The sequence below is a fragment of the Cavia porcellus genome, unplaced genomic scaffold (genome assembly GCF_034190915.1).
Source record: "Cavia porcellus strain 051 isolate PalLab524CR breed Dunkin Hartley unplaced genomic scaffold, mCavPor4.1 scaffold_5, whole genome shotgun sequence".
Taxonomy (NCBI): Eukaryota; Metazoa; Chordata; class Mammalia; order Rodentia; family Caviidae; genus Cavia; species Cavia porcellus.
In genome coordinates, this window is record NW_026947488.1 from 58,026,232 (window position 1) to 58,048,387 (window position 22,156).

Below are 22,156 nucleotides of genomic sequence, written 5' to 3' on the forward strand. Positions count from 1 at the left end.
CATTTAAAAAAAAAAAAAAAAGGGCTAGAGATGAAGCTAATAGGAGTGAAGGCCCTGGGGTCAGTTCCCAGTATCCATGCCAAACACACAAAGATCACAATGATAGAAGAATTCATATACATGACTATCTAACAGGATTTTAGAGAACCATTGAAGAGTTGGGATTTAGTAAGTAAAATTGCATAGGAAATTAAGGAGAAAGTTATTATTTTGAAGAGTTTATAGGGAGAAGGAGAGACTTTAAAATACTGCATGCTTAGTTGTGAGTGGTGATATCTAACCAAAGGGATCATAAAAGAGTGTGGGAAGGCTGATGGGATAGTGGTATCTCTGCATAGTAGGAATGGGTGATAAGAGTAGAATCTTCAGTTAATGCATAAAACTGAAAAGAAATAATGCTAGCATGTAATTTAGAGACCGATGATTATAGAGCTGAAAGTGAGGGAAAACAGAAACTGGAGGTCAGAGGACTACTAAATTTCCTAAAAAGCTTAGTGGGTCTGTTTGACTCCTTAAAATGTAAGCAAATGAAAATTCTGCATATATGTATATAGATTTAAACTATACCATATGTGAAACTTTAAGATAACAGAGCAGATTAGTAGTAACTAGCTGAAGTGCCTCTGAGAATCCTTGGTATACAGTAGGTGCTTACTGAAAGCAGACATCATCCATTATGGGCAGAGGCAGCAGGTGAATGGAATATTATTACAACCGCGAGCTCATTCTGATGATGGAGATTGAGCATTAAACATTAAGTATTTATCTATGTAAACTTTACTTTTACCCTTAAGGTTTAAGTTACTACCTGTAGGTCTTAGCTACACATTAGAACACAGAAGGAGCTTTTTAAAAGATACATTGCTTTACAGGCTACACCTAGGAGGCCTTATCTGTTTTTAAAGCTATGGAGTAATTTAGTTTCACATGATAAAAGCTAACTAAAAGATTCTTCCTTTTAAATGAAGACTACAGGTTAGAGTTTTGTTTATTTTCTGTGGGGATCTATGTTTATATCATTATTAATTAAAAGACTAAGCTTTAAAACATTTTTTTGTTTTAAGCCGGCTGATGGCATTGAAACGAATGGGAATCGTAAGCGACTATGAGGTATGACAAACCTGTCTATATTTCTGAAGATGAGTTCAGTAAATGAAAATAATTTCTGGTGACAAATCAAGAGTTATTAACCAATACGTACCTAAATTTGCTTTACAGAAAATCCGTACCTTTGCTGTAGCAATAATAGGTGTTGGAGGAGTTGGTAGTGTGACTGCCGAAATGCTGACAAGATGTGGTATTGGTAAGGTAAAAATATTTCTCTTTGCCTTTCGTATGGAGAATTCACCCCTGGAGCAAATCAGGTACAAATTAGGACTTTTTCCCCCTTAATGCTATTGGTCTGTTGACTTGTGTTATATATTCAGATGATTCCCTCCCCCACAAAGTTAAGACATACCGCTACCAATTGAGAGCTCATACTATTGCTAAACAAGGATTGTGTCCAGGACCTTTTTTGTTTTATGTTTTACTCTCTTAGATGTATAATCTTAGAAAACAAGACTGCTGAATTGGTTAAGTCTAGAATAGCAAAAGAAATCTTAGCAACAAAGGCAAAGCAAGGGGTATCATAATCCCTGACTTGAAATTGTACTATAAAGCTACCATGGTAAAAACAGCATGGTACTGGCAAAAACAGACCTGAGGATCAGTGGAACAGATTAGAAGATGCAGAAATCATTTCAAACACACTCAGTTGCCACGTCTTTGACAAAGGGCCAAACACTCACTGAAAGAAAGACAGCTTCTTTAATAAATAGTGCTGGGAAAACTGGCTTTCCATGTGCTGAAGATTAAAACTAGAACTGTTCTCTGACCATATACTAAACTAAAATTGAAACAGATCAAAGATCCAAATATTAAAAAAGAAACTCCAAATCTGCTGGAAGACAGAATGGCTAGAACTCTTGAAGATGTACGTATAGGCAAAGACTATGAACAGAATTCCAGTTGCATAGGAACTATCACAAAGAATCAACAACTGGGTTTTCACTTTATTAAAAATCTTTTGCACAGTCAAAGCAATGACCAGCAGAGTGAAAAGACAACCCACAGAGTGGGAAAACATTTTTGCTAGGTGTTTCTCAGAAATAGGATTAATACCTAAAATAGATGAAGAACTAAAAAAAATCAGACTCCCCAAATTTAAAGACCTAATCCAAGAAACAAGCATCTGAAATGAATAGACACTTCTAGAATGAAGAAGTAGAAACAGTAAATAAGTGTATGAAAAAGTGATCAATATCACTTGTCATTTGAGAGATGCAAATTAAAACAACACTGAAATTCCATCTCATTCTAGAAAGAACGGCTATTATCAAAAAAATCAATACGTCCTGGTGGGGCTGTGGGGAAAACGTAATCCTTCTCTAATACTGGTGGGAGTGTACGCTGGTGCAACCACTGCTGAAATTAGTGTGGTGATTCCAAAAAAAACCAAAATTAGGCATTCCATCTGACTCAGCTATTCCCCTTCTTGGGATCTTTCCAAAAGAATTAAAAGCATCATACCACAACATGTATGTGCACCCATGTTTATAATAGCACAGTTTGTTAATAGCCAAATCTTGAAAACAACCCAGATGCCCATTAACTTAAAATGGATAAAGAGGATGTGGTTTTTTTTAAATATAGTACAGGACTACTCTACCATAAAGAAGGATAAATTTGACATTTCTAGATAAATGGATGTACTTTGAGACCATACTCTTAAGTGAAATAAATCGGACACATATGTTCAAATATCTCATGGTTTCTCTGGTATGAGAAACCAAAAGGGTAAATAGGGACCAAAATGTATAGTACATATGGTGAAACAGGGCACAAATGTTCAAATGGAAAGAGCAACTAGGGAGGAAGGAAATAAGGGAAAAGGAAAAAAGAATATAAGGAAGACTGGAAACAAAGATTTTGTAAATGAGACAAAGAAGGGTTGAAGTGAGGAGAGGGGAATGGGAAAAAAGAATTAAGATATATCCTGTACACGTACAAATTCTCTGTGATCAATGTTATGTATATCTGAAATGTACCAATAAAAGTAATTTAAAAATAAATTGATAAAGTGGGAGTATAGCACTAAAACATGTAATAAATACTGTATTGGATGCATAATGACTATAGACGTACTGTAGTAGATTGCATAATTATCACAGAACACATGTACTGATCTTACTCTTGAATTTAAACCAGAGAATGGTTCAGATTTTTTTACCCATACATTTTTTTCTTTACTTTTACCCTAAAAATGTATAAAACAGGTAAGACAATTGTACTAAATCATTACGTACCTTTAGACATACTGTCTACACTGAATTACAATAATTTTTTTCTATCTTTTTCCTATTATCTCTTTTATTTCATACTTTATGTATATTGAGTTTTTCATATAAGAGAAACCATGTGATATTTAAGCTTGGGTGTCTGAGTTACTTAATATTATGGTGCATCCATTTTCCTACAAAGGACTAGTTTATCCTTTGTAATGGCAGAGTAGTACTGTATTGTGTATAAATACCACACTTTTTAATCCATTCATCTGTTGATAGACATATGGATATGTTTCCACGATTTAGCTATTATGTGTTGTCCTGTTGTAAACATAGATATTTCATACCATCACTGTGGTATGATGTTGTTAACTCTTTTGGGAAGATGCCCAGAATGGAAATAGCTGGTCAAATGGAATTCCTACTTGTAGTGTTTTTAGGACTTTCTATATTGATTTCCATAGTGATTCATAATGATTCCATAGTGTCAATTCATAGTCCCACCAACAACAAAGAAAGGTTCCTTTCTCCATGCAGCCTTGGTAGATGTTCTTTCTGGAACGAGATAGAATCTCAGTGTGGTTTTAATTTGCATTTCTTGAATAACCAGTGATAATGAACATTTTCTTTTTTTCGTGTATTGTCTGAGTTACTTCACTTAACTGGTTGAACAGAATCAATATCACTTAAAGCTAACACTGGGGCAAAAGCTCAACCAGGGTCTCGCCATTTGTATTTCTTCATCTGAGAAGTATCTATTTGTTTCAGATGCCTATTTTTAATTGGGACTTTAAATTCGGGAGATCTAATTTTTTGAGTTCTTTATATCTTCTAATTATTAGTCATTTACCTGAGGAACAGCTGGCCCATTTTTTTCCCACTCTGTATCTTTTCTCTTCACTCTTGTTAGTGGTTTCCTTTGCTGTGCTTGCTTGTTTCTTGCTTGCTTGCCTGCCTGTTTGCCTGCCTACCCGGCTGCTTTGCTTTGCTGTGTTTGCTTTGCTCGCTTTTCTCTTCTCTTTTCTTTGTTTCTGAGACAGGGTCTCGCTAGGTAGTTCAATCTGGCCTTGAGCTCACTATGTAGCCCAGGCTGGCCTTCAACTCAGAGTGATCCTGTTGCATCAGCCTCCCAAGTGCTGGAGTGACATGCATGCCACTATGCTTGGCTCATTTGTTTTTAAGTCTTTTAGGAGAAGTAACCTTATACCAGCATTCAGTCTTAGATTTATAACCAAAGTCTATGATGTTAGGTAAGAGTGGTTTAATAGATAAACTTTCCACAATTGTGTATCTTAATTTGTCATAAAGCAAACATTTTTTCTATATAGTTTATGGATACTTTCTTTTTTTTTTTTTTTGTCTTTTTCGTTTTTTATCGGTACCAGGGATCGAACTCACGACTGCCTGCTTCCAAGGCAGGTGCTTATGCCACTGAGCTAAATCCCTAGCCCCAGTTTATGGATACTTTCTAGTATGTTGATCTACTCAAACTTTTAATTTCAAAATTGTCATTTATTCATCAGTATAAAAAATAACAGCAGAATATAAAAATTGTTTATTAAAACTTTGATTTTTTTTAGGAAGTTTACAAAGACAGACCAAAAATAACATATAGCTAACTTTAGTGCCTGGAAGTTTCAAGTGATCCTGATGGCATTTGGGGTACTAAACTTTGAGACCTGTTGGACTTTTGTTACTCCAAGTCAAGTCCCCAAAGTAGCCAGAATCTGCACTTCTACAGGCTAGTTTGCTAGAGTTTCCTTAGAGTTACAGTGTCCTCCAATACTGATTCTGTTCAATCAGACTATATTTTGAATAGCAAAAATCTAAGATAGTAATTACCAATTATTGTTCTAATTAGAATTAACTGGGAAGGTATTAACAGTTCTGATGTCCAGACTGCACTTAATGTTAGGGAAATAGGATCTCTAGGGCTGAAGCATGGTATTGCACTTGGGAGGATGAGGCAGGAGGATCGCCACAAGTTTTGAGGCCATCCTGAGCCACATAGCAAGACCCTGTCTCAAAAAAGAAAAAAAATCTGGTATTGAGATGCAAACATTTGCATTTTTAATAACTTTTCAAGTGTTCCTAGTGTACACTTAACATTTGTGTCCTAAAAATCTAAATATACGAGTTTTAGGAATTTTTTTTTTTTTTCTTTTGGTACCAGAGATCGAATTCACAACCTCATGCTTGCCAGGCAGGCATTGTGCTGCTGGGCTAATCTGTAAAACAGATTAATAAGAAACCAGTAAAGTTGAATAGAGAAGTAGAGCGTGGGAGACACAGAGCCAATTTCAGATTGAGGCAAGCATCTGATGCGACCTGGATCACCACGTCTAGATGAGCTGCTTTGTTTTACTGATTTAAAAATTTAGGCCTAAAAACGGACCAAAGTGATTAGAGCTAATTGGTGATATTTAACCATTCATACTTCCTATTCCCAAAGTTTTATTTCCTGAAACTTACTCATGAACAGGCAGTGAGGCAGGAACTCAAATTTAATAATTGGCCTCACCTGGTAAACACTGTTGACTGAGCCATGTTTTGGGGACTTGGAGATTAGAATGCTGTAAAAGGCATAAGTGATATATTTTCTAGCAAGATATTAAAAAGAGTTCTCTGAGTGTTGATATGCACTGTGTTAATTTTTTTAAAGTTTCTATATTGAATAAAATCCTGTTTTTAGCTATTAAATTTAAGCTATTGAGAATCATATTAGAGTCTCATAGAGTCTTAGATTAGGAAGGGATCTTGGAAATACTTGGCACTAATGTATTCTTACAGATAAGAAATGTGATCTTCTGACCATTTGAAATGGTGTGTGTGAGGAACACTGTTTAAAATAGGCCTAAAAATACAGCGGGCAACGATTAGATGGTTGGCTAGTAATTCTCTTTGGAATAATGTTTTAGGCATGGCTATATTTTGTGTTACACAAAAGGAGTCAATTTGTACTACAGTTTTATATTAAAGCATTTTAGTTTAATAGTTTTTTATCTTATTTAAAGATTTCATTTATCCAAGGAGTTCTCTCCACCCCGCCTTAGGAAAAAATAGAAATGAAGTAGAATTCTGGCACAATTTTTAAAAGTTGGAATGAAACAAATGAACATTGATTTCTCAGTGAACCCGGTTAGGAAGCAGCACAGCACTGTGGTTAGGGGACAGGTGCTGGATTGAGAGTTCCTGGATTTGAATCCATTTTTACTCCATATTTTAGCTGACTGATCTTTGGGTCATTGCCAAAGTGCGTTCGTTTCCTCATCTCTGAGATGGGAATAACAGTACCTGTGTATTTTCCTCATATCACATTCAGTGTCTCAGAGTTAGCTAATGTTATTACTCAACTGTTAAACCCATCAAGTGTAAAGTGAACTTGTTTGTGACTAGTTATGTTTAACTTTGGGGTGTGTTTTTCATTGAAGCACCTCTGTTTTTATTTTAGTTGCTACTCTTTGACTACGACAAGGTGGAACTGGCCAATATGAACAGACTTTTCTTCCAGCCCCATCAAGCGGGACTGAGTAAAGTCCAAGCAGCAGAGCATACTTTGAGGTAAGTGGAATTACAATTACTGACCATAGTCAGTGAAATCTTATTTTTATATATAGTGTGAGTTGATAATGTATAAATGGACTTTAATTTGTCTCTGTAAAAATACATATTTCAGTTGTGCAAAAAATTCTCTTACCTCTTGGACATGTGCTGCAAGTGTTTCCCATATAGGGGTAAAGAGCACATATTTCAGCCTTTGGGGCCGTATGGCCACTGCTGCCATTGCTTAACAGCACACCTTTGCTCAAATAAAACTTTAGTTTTGGATTTTGAAATTTGAATTTCATGTTATTTTCATATCATAAATGGTCTTTTGAATTTTTTTACGTAACTGTTGTAAAAATATTCTTAGCTCAAAGACTGTACAAAAGCAAGTGACAGGCCAGATTTGGCCCAAGGTTTCATGGTTTTCCAGCTCCTGTTCAGTTTGGTAGAAGTATATTTGGAGACTCAATATCCATGCACAAATTGGATAGGGAACGGGAAGGTCTTTTGTTAGGCTCTCAACAGTAGCCACCAGGAGCCCGGGCAGCCTGGGGAATAAGAAGAGAATCAATAAGCCAAACCATGCCTTCCAGTGAGCCAGCCAGTGTGCCAGCTGGGAGACAGGAAAGGCAGACCTCTTACCCTTACGCCCCCAGGCAGCTGGCTGCTTTGGAAGAACTGAGGCTGAGATGATAGCAACTGAATTAAAAAAACCTTAATGTTTGTATTGTTTGATTGGCTTTGCAGGCCTAGAGCTGGTAGTCTGAACATCTATTTGGAGGATAACAGTATGCCTTGTGGCAGCTGTGGGGGATTTCCTTCTGTCTTGTGTTTGAAATTCAGTTTTTTGTTCAGTTTTATTGTTTTGTTTTATCTCTGTATTTGGTGACCTGAGCAACTATTTTAAAGATAAGAATATGCAATATAACAGCTATTGTTAAATTTCTATCATCTTGTTTGAAAACCTATATAGCTGTTGTTGGGTTTTTTTGTTGTTGTTGGTTTTTTTCCTTCTTGATTTTTCTCTTTAAAATAAAAATAAATAAATGAATAAAAAAGTAGCTACCAGAAGTAGTGAAGGCTAAATTCCCAGCACATAGATTGATCCAGGTTGGGGCAGGTACATTTTTATAATCTTTAGGACATTCTATACTTTTTTAAACCTACTCCCTGAAGTGGGACAAGAGATAGAACAAGATTTGGAGTTTCTTTGAATGGCTTGAAATCCACTTATCTCAAGTATGTTAAATACTCTTGAGTTTATTGAATGCTTTCTATTCTTGATTACTACTGTTAGTACTACCAGCAGTGTTACAATCACTTCCTCTTTCACTCTTAGGAACATTAATCCTGATGTTCTTTTTGAAGTACACAACTATAATATAACCACGGTGGAAAACTTTCAACATTTCATGGATAGAATAAGGTAAAAGTTTTATTTACAAATATTGTATAGAATGTGCAGCTTAGCTAAATAAGCATTAGAAAACTACTAAGTCAGTGAATTTGTAGATTGACATACATTTTTCAGTTTTTAAAAATAGCAGTTATTGCAAGGGCAGTGCCAAGAAAAAGAAAAAGGTTCAAAGAACTTCCCAGGAAGATTAAAGTGGATATTCCCTGGGGGGCAGCAGTGGGGTGTGCCCCAGGGTGACAGTTCCCATCCCATATGCTGAATCCCAGTTAATAAAAACAAATCTGCAAAAAAAAAAAAAAAAACTAGCAAAACAAAAACAAAAAAACCTAGCAATTTTTATGTATTAGAAGCTCAGTACAAAAATACTGTCTAAAGAAACAATGAAAAAAATCAATAACAAAAAAAAAAAAAAAAACCAAAAAGCAAAACAAGAAAACCTGAAAATTACAACCATTGAACAAAGAACACCTAAATTTAAGTTCTGTGTTTTGCATTGTATTTCTCTCCAAAAATGATTTTCTTTAGAGACAGTCAGGACATTTTTGAAATAATGAATTGCATTTTATTATTTTTTGCTAAATTTACATTTGTAGTAAGCATGAAAAAGTCTGAGAAATCTGATAGGGAAATTGTAACTTTTCTAAATAGATTATACTTCCTTCACCCTTGTAACAGTATCAATATTTGATATTTATGGGATCTTTAAATACTATGTTATATTTATACTTTAACATTTAATCAAAGAATAAAAGTGACTGAATTAATAAAGTCTAATTAGAAAGTTGTTGTTTCCTGACTTAAAAAATTTTTTTTGAATTAGTACTGGTGGGTTGGAAGAAGGAAAGCCTGTTGATCTAGTTCTTAGCTGTGTGGACAATTTTGAAGCTCGCATGGCAATAAATACAGTAAGTATCCCTGTTGTGTAAGATATATTCATGGATTTGTCTGTTTTCCTATATATCAGTGTACAATTGCCAACCTACAAGCAGTTTGAATTTAAATCTATTTTTGTGTTTTATTTTTTAATGTTCTCTTAGTTTACTTTTAAAATTCATGGTAATAACTGTTGGACCTGTCACACCTTGCTGTGGGATGTAGGTTTCAGTACCTCTTTCTATTACACCAGGACATAATAGCAAGTGCTTTTGATGTGTGATTTTAAAAACACATGAATATTTTGTAATATGTGTTCTTAATCACCATTGGTTTTAACTTTTTACTTTAAGTAAATGTATAAATACATTAACTAAAAACATAATTTCTCAAAAATAAAAATCTTTTGAATTTTTAATTGTTGAGATATTTTACAGTTTTTGTTGCTGCAATTTTAGAAAAATTAATTTTCCCTTTAATTGGACAAGAAATCTTAAAGTACAGTTCAATTTTATCAATAGCTATTTTACTGTCTGTTTCTTGAGTACTGACAATTTGCTCTTTAATAGAGGTCAGTATTGCCCAAAATTCAGTTATTTACAGTCTTCCTCTTTCATCTGGGAAATGAATTTTTAGAGACACTTGATAGGCTATTGAGTTATGGCCTAATGTTTCATAAAAAACTTAACTGAAATTATTTTGTGTACTTTCATGTTTTTCCTTGTGTTTTCACCTGTTTCTGTTAAGGCTTGTAATGAACTTGGACAAACATGGATGGAATCTGGGGTCAGTGAAAATGCAGTGTCTGGGCATATCCAGCTCATAATTCCTGGGGAGTCTGCTTGTTTTGCGGTATGTATTACTTGTTTTGGGTCATTTCTTATTGTTAGGTACTAGTATTCTAAGGGGAATTGAAAGTGGACTGAAATTCAAAGGAAAACAAACTCTAAGATGATGGAATGCTACTTGGAACATCTCATTCTTTTCCTGATTTCTCTTGAAGTTGTTTTCTTTATGCTGTTTTGTGTAGTGTGCGCCACCACTTGTGGTTGCTGCAAAGATTGATGAGAAGACTCTGAAGCGAGAAGGTGTTTGTGCAGCCAGTCTCCCAACCACAATGGGAGTCGTTGCGGGGATGCTAGTTCAAAATGTGTTAAAGTAAGTCAGGCTTATTTTTCTGAGTAGTGTTACACGCTTTTGATAAAAATAAATACATGTCATGAAGCATTTCAAAAACTAAAATTGCCAGCTAAGGCTTTTACTTTTTAAAATTTAAATTTAGTTCTCTATTTTTCAAATTTTATGTGTGACATGTGTGTATTTTTATTTTATATATGTATATACTTTTTATTATACATATATTAATATGTTAAATGCATTAATATCAAATATATTAATACATATGTATACATGTACATTTGAATGTCAGTAATTCCTTGCATTTGAAATAGCTCTTATTAAATGGTACAGTGGTATTGCTATATTTATAGTTGTACATTGCTTAATTACAGAGAATTATGAGAAACAGAATAATTCTATCATTGTACAGACATCATGCAGTGAACTTACACAAACTGAGATGTTCCTGATACCAGGCTATATAATATTTTGGGTCCACAGAGGTATATTTGGTCTGTTGTTGACCAAAACATCATTTTGCGATACAAGACCACACTTCATCAGAGTTAAATTTCTGCAGACCTGACCATGGGTGAATGTTTAGGCATAAGCACATTTGCTTCCACTGTGTTGGCCTAACTCTTAGTAAAAATAATCTGAACTTGAGTAAATATTAACCAGAGAAAAGCTTTTGTTATCCCAAAACAACCACAGCTACATTTTTAAACCATAGCTAAAAAAGAAAGAAAAACATTTCTATGTAGCTAATACTTATGTCCAAATTTGTGAGCCAGTTTACGTTTTATTAAAAGCAGATCTTACTCAAGGTGTTTTTTCCTCTCGGTACAACTTCAGTAAGTCTAGTGATCTCTCTCAGCCTCATAGAATAATAACAAAAAGCCACATCATACAAAGAAGCATCCTAATACCAGTGATAAATGTCAACTGCCAGCAAAGACCCTGTATACACACGTAAAACGCCTACAAAAGAACTCTGAAGGCAGTGTAGGTCTGTGTCCTGTCAGAGCAAGAAGCCTGTGTGAAGTTCGGTGGTCCCTGTATAAGCAGCACACTTTCTGCGTGGTACCATAAAGGAAATTAGAGGGTATTCCCCTGTGGGTATGTTATGTGTTTAACCGGCCTTCTGTTGATGGACATTTAGGCTACTTACTTTTTTTGTGGTTTTTGGTAACAATGCTTCAACCATCTTACCTACATCATTGAATAGTGGATTTCTGTACAGTATATGTCTTTGTAAGTGGAATTTATTTCAACAAATATTACTAAATTTCCCTTGAAAAAGAACTGTTCATTCCCATCTTAGTGTGGGAGGGTCTGGTCAGCCAAACCTGTAATAACATTGGATATTGTCGAGCTCTTTAGGCTTTGTCAGTCTGGTTAACAAAAAAAAAATGAGTACTTCAATTAATTTCCATTTATTTGTAAATGGGTTGGACATGTATATTTTTCTGTGAGTTATATTTTAAAATATCCTTTGTTCTTTCGTTTTTTCATATTGTACCTTAAAAGCATGCATTTGTAATTACTTTCCCTTTCATCATTTGTGTTTTTTACACGGTTTTTATTCTACATGGAGACCTTTAAAGGGAATCATATCTGACAGGGAAGGGGACACGAAGGAGGTTATGGGATTTTGAAATGCACAGTATTTTGATCCCATGGTACTTAGTGGGAAGGCATAAAATTTTACTGCTCTGTACATTCAAGATTGTATATTTCATATAGTTTTTATAATAACTAACTTAAAAATATTAAGTAGATTTAGCACTATTTCAGAGATTATTAAAAAACACATTTTAATATCTCTAAAATCAGTATGCTTCTTAAAATCTTTTAATATATAATACCTTAATTGCCAACATTTTATTTTTATTAGGAGTTAAAAATGGTATATTCTATAATTAATAAGTTAATCTTTTTTTTTCCTTTTTTCATTCAACAAAATGAAAGTGTCTTCTTTGAGCTAGGCTCTGTAAACAAGAGAGAAAAGGTCTGTTTTCTGGGTTATGTGTTACAAAAATGACCTCCTAGTCTAAGATCATTTTTTAAAGTTCACTTTGAGTACTTTTGCAGTTCTCTTTCTTATCTTGTCTGTCGTGATTTGTCTTCCAGGTTTCTGTTACATTTTGGGACTGTTAGCTTTTACCTTGGGTACAATGCAATGCAGGACTTTTTCCCTACCATGTCCATGAAGCCAAATCCCCAGTGTGAAGACAGGAACTGCCGGAAGCAGCAAGAAGAGTACCAGGTGTGTGTCGGTCTGTCAGGCGTCTTAGGTCAGGGTTTGGGTGATGCTATTTCCTGTGCTCTTGTCACATGCTGCCTTTTTATTATTAGGAAGTGTCTGTAGGACACAAGGTCACATTCATCGTGAGGAGCTGGTGCACAAGTACAACACATCGCAATGCTTTTTATGTGATTTTTGTTTTTCTTATTCTCCCTTTCTCCTCCCTCTATTTGTTTTTCATCTATTATCTTTTATTGTACTCTTTTATTTTGGGTTTCTCATGTAAGAAAACTATGTGACATTTAAGCTTGTGTGTTTATGTCACTTAATGTTATGGTCTTGGGTGCATCTATTTTCCCACAGATGACTGAAGTTTATCCTTCTTCGTGGCAGAATAATACTCCATTGTGCATAAAAACCACATTTTCTCTATCCATTTACCTATTAATGGACATATAGGTTGCTTCCGAGATTCAGCTATTATGAGTTGTGCTGCTATAAACATGAGTAATATGATGTCTTTAACTCTTTAGGGAAGATAACCTATGAGGGGAATAGCTCGGTTGAGTAGAATTTCTTGTTTTAGTTTTTTTGAAGAGTCTACATTCTATTTCCATAATGGTTTTACTAGTTTACTTTCCTAACAGTGAAGAAGAGTTCCTTTTCCCCTGTAGTCTTACCTGCATTTTTTGTTATCTGATTTCTCAATGAAGGCCATTCTGTTTGGAGTAAGACGGAATTTTAGAATAATTTTAACTTGCATTTCTCTAATGGCCAGTGATTTTGAACATTTTTTCATGTATATATTGGCCTTTTGTATTTCTTCTGAGAGTTTCTCATGTTTTGAATGAGACTTATTTTGGAGGTGTCTGATTTTTTTCAGTTTTTTGTATATTAGTCCTCTGTCCAAGGAATAGCTGGTAAAATTTTTTTCCCATTGAGTAGGTTGTTTTTTCACTCTGTTGGTTGCCTCCTTTTTAAACTGACATAATCCCACTGGTTAATTCTTGGTGGTGTTTCTTCTGTAACTGCAGTTTCTTTCATATGCCTGTGTCTTCAAGAATTTTACCGATTTTATCTTCAGATTGTTTCTTTTTTAATATTTAGATGTTTGATCCATTTTGACTTTAGTTTAATACCTGGTAAAAGATACAGATTTACATTCAGTCTTCCGTATGTGGATAGCCAGTTTTCCCAGGACCGTTTTTTTCAAGCTGGTATCTTTCCTCCACTGTTAAGTTTTTGACCTTTTTGTTAAAGATTAGGTAGTTGAATGTATTTGAAGGTGTTTCTGTCTCCTCTATTCTGTTCCAGTTACTCACATCTCCTTTGTTTTGTTTGCTTGGGTTTTGTTTTGTTTTGCTATTTTTTTTTTTTTTTTGTAACTTCATATTATAACTTTAGTTCTGGGACTGTGATTTTTCCTGCCTTGTCCTTGTTACCCAGAATTGCTTTTGCCATTTTATCTCTTCTTGTGCCACACGCTATCTAGGATGATTTTCTCTAGTTCTTAGAGGAATGCTACTTGTATTTCAATTGGGATTATGTTAAATTTGTCTATCAGTTTTGGAAGTATGACCATTTCAACTGTATTGGTTCTGCCTCCAGAAAATATCTTTCCATTTTCTGAAGTCCTCTTTATATTTTTCAGAGTACTGTAGTTTTCATTGTAGAAGTCTTTCACTTCCTTGGTTAGGTTAATTTCTAAGAATTTCATTTTTCTTGGTGCTGTTGTGAAAGTTTTTATTTTCTTAGGGAGTTTATTATTGCTGTATAGGAATGCTATCAATTTTTGAGTGCTGACTTTATATGTTGCTATACTGCTCAACTTGGTTAATCCTAGGAGTCTTCTGGTAGTTTTTGGAGTCTTCTATGTAGCAGATCATGTCATCTGCAAATAATGATAATATGAATTCTCCTTTTCCTGTATATACCCCTTTTGTTTCTTTCTCTTGCCTGCTTGCTCTGGCTAATGTTTTGAGAACCATATTAAGCAGTAATGATAACAGGGGGCATCCCTGTCTTGTTCTTGATTTTAGAGGGAAAGCTCAGCTTCTTTTAATGATGTTGGCTGCTAGTTTGTCATAAATGGCTTTATCAAACTGAGAAAAAGTCCTATTTGTATCTCTTCATCATCATATTATTATTATTATTATTATATTACTGGTATGGGGGATCAAACTCATGACCTCATACTTGCGAGGCAGGTACTTATGCCACTGAGCTAAATCCCAGGCCTTTCGTACTTTTATTATGAAAGGATGTTGGATTTTGTGAAAGGTTTTTTCTAGGTCAGTTTAGATGATCAAGTGATTATTGCCCTTGCTTCTATCGGATGTATTACACTTATTGATTTGTATGTGTTGAACCGTCCCTTCATCCCTGACATGGATCCCACTCGCTCATGATGTCTGGTATCTTTGATGATTCTCTGCATCCAAATTGCCAGTATCTTGTTGAGGTTTTTTGTGTCAGTGTTCACTAAAGAGGTCAGGTCAGCCTATAGTTTTCTATTTTGGTTGGCTCTTTTTCTGGTTTTTGAGTCAGAGTAATGCTACCTTCCAACAATGACCTTGAGAGTGTGCTTTCCCTTTTGATTTCATTAAAGAGTTCGAGGAGTATTAATGCTAGATCTTCGCTAAAGGTCTTGCAGAATTTGGAAGTGAATTCATTACAGGCTGATAGGTTTATTTTTATTACTTCTTTAATCTCATTGCCTAATACTGGATTATTCAGGGTTTTATGTCTTCATGGTTCTGGTTTGTTTATATGTATCTAGGAATTTATCCATTTTATCTGAATTTTCCATTTTATGAAGTATAGGCTCTCTGGATTTTGGCAAAATGTGTTGTAATTTTGCCTTTTTAAATTTCTTATTTTGGGTATACTTTTTTTTAGTAAGGCTGGCTACAGATTTATTTACTGCATTTATTCTTCTAAAGAACTAGCTGTTTGATTTATTGGTTCTTTGGATTGTTTTTCCTAGTCTCAATTTTATTATTTCCTGCTCAGATCTTTATAATTTCCTTTTTTGTACTAGCTTTGGATTTGGATTGTTGTTTGTCTAGGAGCTCGAGGTATATCATTGGGTTATTTATTTGGGCTTGTTTTTCTGATGTGGGCATTCATAGGCATAACTTTCCTTTTTAGAATTGCTATCATTGTGTCACATAGGTACCAGTATGTTGTATTGGCATGATCATTTGATTGTTGTGACTCACTGATTATTCAAGAGGCTACTGTTTAATGTCCTAGCATTTCATAATTTACGTGATTTCTAGCTTTATTGCACTATGATTTGAGAATATGCATGGAGAAATTTCAGTTCTTTGGTATTTACTTATGGGCTTTATGGGCTAGCATGTAGTCAGTTTTTGAGAAAATCCTATATGCTACTGAAGAGAATGTGTATTCTGTGGATGAAGAAACACTTTGTGATAGCTATAAAGTTCATTTGTTTGAAGGCATGGTTCAACTCTATTATTTTTTTGTCTTGTTGATCTGTTTGTGACAGTAGGTTGAAGGCTCCTATTATAGCTGTCTTGATATTTATCTGATCTTTATATTCAATAGTGCTTATGAAGAAAGGTATATAGTTATCTCTTTCTGTTGAATTGTTCCTTTAACCAATGTATAGTAATCTTCTTTGCCTTTTCTAATCAGTTTGGCTTGAAATCTCCTTTATCTATCCATACTCCGTTTTTTCCAGGTTCCTGTACCATGGAATAGTGTTTTCATTCTTTTGATTTTTAATTTGAGTAGTTGGGATTAAACACGTGTTTCTTTTTCTTTTTTTGGCACTGGGGATTGAACTCACAACCTTGGCTTGCCAGGCAAGTGCTTGTGCCATGTAGCTAAATCCCTGGCTCCAGTAATTGGTTTTTGAAATCTCCCCATCTTCTGACACTGTGTTCTCACACTGCTGACTTTTGCTGCCCATATTTTCAATATAATTTTTAATCTCCAGGATTTGTTTGGAAACTTTTTGGCAGAGCCTAGTTCTCTGTTAAATCTGGTTGTTCATGTTTTATATCATTTTGTTTACTACAGATAGCTTTTTTGTTAGTGTCTATTCTTCCTGCTAGGATTTGCAGTTTTGGAGTGCAGCAAGTCTGTTTTCCATCAGCGTTTTCAGCTTTTAGCCTGTGGGTTTGTGAGGTGTACCCCCTATTCCAGAGGCCCCTCAACTGTGCCAGCTGTCCATGCCCCAAACATGTCCTTGCTCATGTTGGTGGATAGCGAAGGCATTCAGACCTCAAAGTCTATCTGGATGTAGGCAGCAAGGCACGGGTTCAAGTACTTAATACCAGAAGGCACTTTCAGACTCGGCTCTTTTGGAGCACAGCTCAACCTGGGCCTGGCTTCTCATTATTTGAGGTGAGGGTCTGTGTCCTGGCCCGAGGTTAAATTTCTCAGGGGATCTCTTTCTAGCCTGCTGCCTGTCTGCAGCTGTCCCCATGGTGCTCTTACCAAGTCACTTTGAGAAAGTAGAAGCCCTGAAGTGAAGTTGTTTTTTAGTCATTCTGAGTCCCAGACTAAAGTGATCAACGTCTCCAAACAGTGCCTGAGCCAGCGCACTGGTGATACATACAGTGGGCATGCGCACTTGAATCTCTCTGTAGCTGTTGACTGTTGTGTGGATGGGATTCCCCTGGGGCAACAACCCGCGCTAGTTTTGCAGCTGACAGACTGGGCTCTGCTGTTGTTTCTCCCCAGGTCAACCAGCCCTGGGAACTTAACTTACTTCTGGTGGGGGGCAATTCCCAACCCTAAAAACCTGAGAGCCAGGAAAAGAGTCCCACGAGGGGTCATACTGCATAGGACAATACATGTTTTAAAAAAGAAACACGCTTGAAATGGAAGATAAATGGATTCTGGATTTTTATTGTTTTAATTTATTCATTATACTCAAAAGTGAAAATTGTTGCTTCTGATAAGTTAAAAATTGTCTCAATTCTTGGGGCTGGGGATTTAGCTCAGCGGCATAAGCGCCTGCCTTGCAAGCAGGCAGTCGTGAGTTCAATCCCGGGTACCGATAAAAAGGAAAAGACCAAAAAAAAAAATTGTCTCAATTCTTGATTAGTGCCTCAGAGAACCGAGAATGAGTGGAAACATTTTGGTACTGTTTGATTTCTACAGAAAAAGGTGGTGGCATTGCCTAAGCAGGAGGCTGCTCAAGAAGAGGACGCGATAATACATGAGGATAACGAGTGGGGTAGGAATTCTCTTATAAACTGAAGGAAAGAGTGTATTAAAAAAACTTGTGGTCAGAAATATTATGCAAATTTTAAAATAATTATTGCTTATGAAGTTTCTTCAAAACTATTATAGGAGTAAATTTACTTTTACAGGTATTGAGTTGATATCTGAGGTTTCAGAAGAAGAACTAAATTCTTCAGGTCAAGTTCCTGAGTTACCTGAAGGAATTACAGTGGCATATACAATTCCAAATAAGGTACTTCTAAAATTAACTTACTCATCAATAAACATCAAATAAGTGACAATGTGTGTTTATCTTCTCACTCTGTTTCGTAAGCCAGGGCAGTGTTTTCTGTTTTAGGTACTGTACACTATATATTAAGATATGACAGGTATTCAGTGTTCATATGGAGGTACACAGCTCATTTTAAATTCTTTGAAAACACAGATACAAAGTGGTTTTGTTTACTCATAATGAGTCAGTAGTTTTTGTATAAATGAAAACATTGTTTTTGTCAACAGTACTATTTCAATAAACAGTCTATAGAACCTTTCTTTAAAAAAAGAGAGATACACATAACAGGTATATTTAAAAATGCTCCGGCCAGGAGTTTAGGTCAGCGGCATAAGTGCCTACCTGGCAAGCAGGTCATGAGTCTGATCCCTGGCACAAAACAAAACAAAACAAAGAAACCAAAAAAAAGCTTAACATTTCTTATTAGGGAAATGCAAATCAAAATCAGACGAGCTATCACTTCACTTAGTTAAAATGGCTGTTATGAAAAAGACAGACGATTAGTAAGCCCTGGTGAGGGTGTGCAGCAAAGAGAGCTCTGTTGGTAGAGATGGAAATTCGCATAGCCATTATGGAAACAGTATTGAAGTTCCTCAGAAATTAACCTGTATCTATATTTATCTTCCTGTACCTATATTTATCTGGAACTGCAGTCCCACTATAGGGTGTATACTCCAAGGAAATGAAATTTAGTATGCTGAAGAGAAATCTGCATTCTCAGGTTTACCACAGCATTGCTCACAATATCAAGAAATGGAGTCCATCTGACTTTTGTCTTTTGGCTAAATTGACTAAATAATACGATTCAGCCATAAAAGGATGAGACCCTGTCATCTGTAACAATATAGAAGGAGCTGAAGGTTACTATGTTTAGTGAAATAAGCCAGGCACACAAACACAGTTCCTCACTCATGTGTTGAATCTAAAAAACTTAATGGTTTCCAGAGTTGGGGAAGAATAAGTGGAAGAAGGAATAGGGAAAGGCTGGTCAACAGCTACTAAGTTAAACAGAAGAAATAAGTTTGGATGTTCTATTTCATAGCAGGGTGACTACAGATAATACTAACGTTCTATACTATATTACAAAAGCTAAAAGAAAAAATTATGAATGTTTTCACCAAAGAAATAACTATTTCAGGAGGTAAATATGCTAACTTGATTTGAAAATTATATAATGTATATGTTCCAAAGCATCACATAATACTCTATGAGTATGTATAATTTTTATGGAATTAACATACTTCCGTAGAATTGTCAAGAATGTTAAAATTACTTTCCAATAAGTAAAATACTGGTGGGGAAACTCAAGGACTTTGTTTGTCCTTAAAAATTGCAAGGCATATTTACTAGAAAATTTACTTTATATTCTTGTTGAGAATGGCTAAAGTTCACTGATTTCTAAGCATAAAGAATTATGGCTGTTTTCTCACTGTTTTTCCCTCATTTGTTGACAGCAGAAAGATTCTGTACCTCAAGTAACAGTGGAAGATTCTGGTGAAAGCTTGGAAGACCTCATGGCCAAGATGAAGAATATGTAGATAAAGGACTGGCATATATATATTTTTTCTGTATTTGATCCTACTGTTGAAATTTTAAAAAGTTCAAAAATCAGTAAAACTTAGGCCAACATTATTTGATGTATGTATCTTTACTGAATTGTTATGTTCTACTTTATGAAAATACTGTTGGTGTTATTTCCCTTGTCCCTCACCTAAACTCCTAAAACACATGACCACAAGACTTGAAGGTAGTTGTACATCTTAATGAAAATGTAGCCATTGTCACCCAGTGTGATGGCACACACCTGTTTTCCCAGCCACTCAGCAGGCTGAGGTAAGAGGTTAGAAGTTCTTGGACTGGGTAACCTAGTGACTCAGACCCTGCTTAAAATTTAACAAATAAGAGTATGTACTGCTGAAGCAAGCATAACATTTAAAAAGTTCACAGGGCTGGGGATGTAGCTTGGTGGAAAGGCCCTGAGTTTAATGCCCAGTGCCACGCTAAATGAATGAATGAATGAAAAAATATAACTAAATGGCTTTGGGGGTAGGGAGAAATCTGATCCTTTATTCTTTTTCTTCCTAGTAATCTCTGTGTTGCCTGAGTTCATGGAAAGTACTACAGATAATAAAAGACAAGAAGTACAAATTATTGATTATAGTTAGCAAGCATCTACCCATTGTTTGGAATTGTTCCCTACAAGCAAATTGCCTTCCACAGCTAATGACTACAAATGACTAATACTAATACAGCCATATATAAAACAAAAATATCTCCTGAGATTCTTGTAGTGAATTACAAGCTGAAATGTAGTCATTGCAAATTTGTAAACCTATGTTACAGGAATAAAAACAGACAAATGCAAATAAAAGGAAGCTGTTTTCATGGGCAGACAGATGACAGTATTTTCAGAAGTACAAATTATATTCTGTTCTGCCTTGACCAAGGAAAAGAAATCATTGCATTTGTGACATAGTAACTTCATTGGTGAACAAGGAATGTAGGTAGAAAATGATCATTCAGATTATACCAATCATAAAGGCTACTCCTAAATACTTCACTTAAATTTTATTCCAAAAATAATGAGACATTGGCTGAGTTTGTTCTGGTTAGTGGGCTTAAGATTTTAGATTGTTATGTAATGACTGACATATACTTATTCTGTGGAAGTTTTATTTCCTCATTGTGACCACTAAACTATAAACAGATACAAACAGGTTTCCTCTCTAGTTGTATATAAATAAGGTTAGCATGTGAGGCTTAGAGAGCATTGGATTAAATATATTGCCAATGGTTTGGAGTAAATAACATGCAAGTATAACCAGGACCAGTAGACTGTTCTATGCAAATCTCTTATTTTGATGATTTTTACTTTGAAGATGCGTCTACATTTTATCTATAGAAGAAAAATATAAAGAAAGTACATTCCTCACCTATAAAATAAAGCTCTAAAAACTGATTTCACAAATATGTTCATTGTATTAGTTTTGATATTCTAGGAGTATGTCATACTTATTTCTAATCTTTAAACTGCTGTTTTGTGGTATTTAGCCAGGCTCAAGGCCACATGCCTGTAATCTTGGCAATTTAGAAGGTTGAGGCAGAAGAATCATAAGTTTGAGGCCAGCCTATACCTTAACACATCTTTATGGTTAAAAAAAAAAACAAAAGACCTATGGATATAGACAAAAGACCTAGGGATATAACTCAGGAGTAAAGCACTTGGTTAGCCTGCATGCGGCTCTAAGTTTGATAATATATATGTATATATAATTGAGTTGTAGAATAGTTTCTTCTAATTATGAGAAATGTTTTGAATTTCAAAAATGAAATGCAATCCAAGTGTGGTGACACATGCCTATAATCTCGGCACTCAAGAGGCTGAAGCAAGAGGCTTGCTGTTGAATTTGAAGTCTTCTTGGGCTAGAGACCTTTTTTCGAAAAGCAAAAAAAAAAAAAAAAAAAAAAAAAAAAAGACTGGTCCCCATTCACTGCAGATACCAGGACCAGTAGAAAAGCAGTACAGGCAGGCCCAGCGCCTGGTCTATCCCAGCAAGCTGCTAGGATCCAGGTGAAAAGCACCACGGAAAACAGACCAGCTCTCATCACAGCTGCTGGGATCCAGGTGCCCAGCATACTGCATGGAAAGGCCCAGAGACCAGCTGAAATGCCAGCCACATGGTAGGATTCCCAGCCAAGGGGCAGTTGATGGACAACAAAGACTACTGGAGTGAAATTCTCAGAAGCAACAGTAACAATACAAGCCAACAGAAGGTAAGTTAGGTGAGCCAGCATTATGCTTGGGAACAAAGACACAAAGCAGAAGCAGGCAGACAGGATGTCCCCTTTTCTTTCTATATGACTGGGAAGAAATCCAGCCAGAGAAAATAGTCCCATCCCCCAAATCCAGATACCAAGTTCAGATAATGCCTTGTTTACTCCTTCATTCTTTCTCCTCTGCCCGGTTCTCTAGTTTTTGAAAGCTTGTGTGATCATCCTTTGTCCTCTAGCCTGGTTTCTACTTTTTCAGTTATCTTTGTTTTATCCAGTATCTTTCTTAAATTGCCCCACCATTCTACCAAGGGGAAATACTTTGCATACAAGCTCTCATTTTATGATCTATCTTGTAATAT

The 22,156-nt window shown here is 35.4% G+C and overlaps 1 protein-coding gene across 1 annotated transcript; it reads left to right on the plus strand.

The window, feature by feature from the left end:
* The first annotated feature begins 1,062 nt into the window (after window positions 1–1,062).
* On the plus strand, window positions 1,063–19,655 carry Uba5 (ubiquitin like modifier activating enzyme 5). The gene is made up of 11 exons (XM_063249007.1): window positions 1,063–1,110; window positions 1,219–1,303; window positions 6,778–6,887; window positions 8,212–8,298; window positions 9,110–9,194; window positions 9,910–10,014; window positions 10,193–10,320; window positions 12,415–12,550; window positions 17,669–17,744; window positions 17,881–17,984; window positions 19,478–19,655. The coding sequence occupies exons 3-11, from the start codon at window positions 6,817–6,819 to the stop codon at window positions 19,559–19,561; spliced, it is 876 nt and encodes a 291-aa protein (XP_063105077.1). The 5' UTR covers window positions 1,063–1,110; window positions 1,219–1,303; window positions 6,778–6,816; the 3' UTR covers window positions 19,562–19,655.
* Window positions 19,656–22,156: the final 2,501 nt, after the last annotated feature.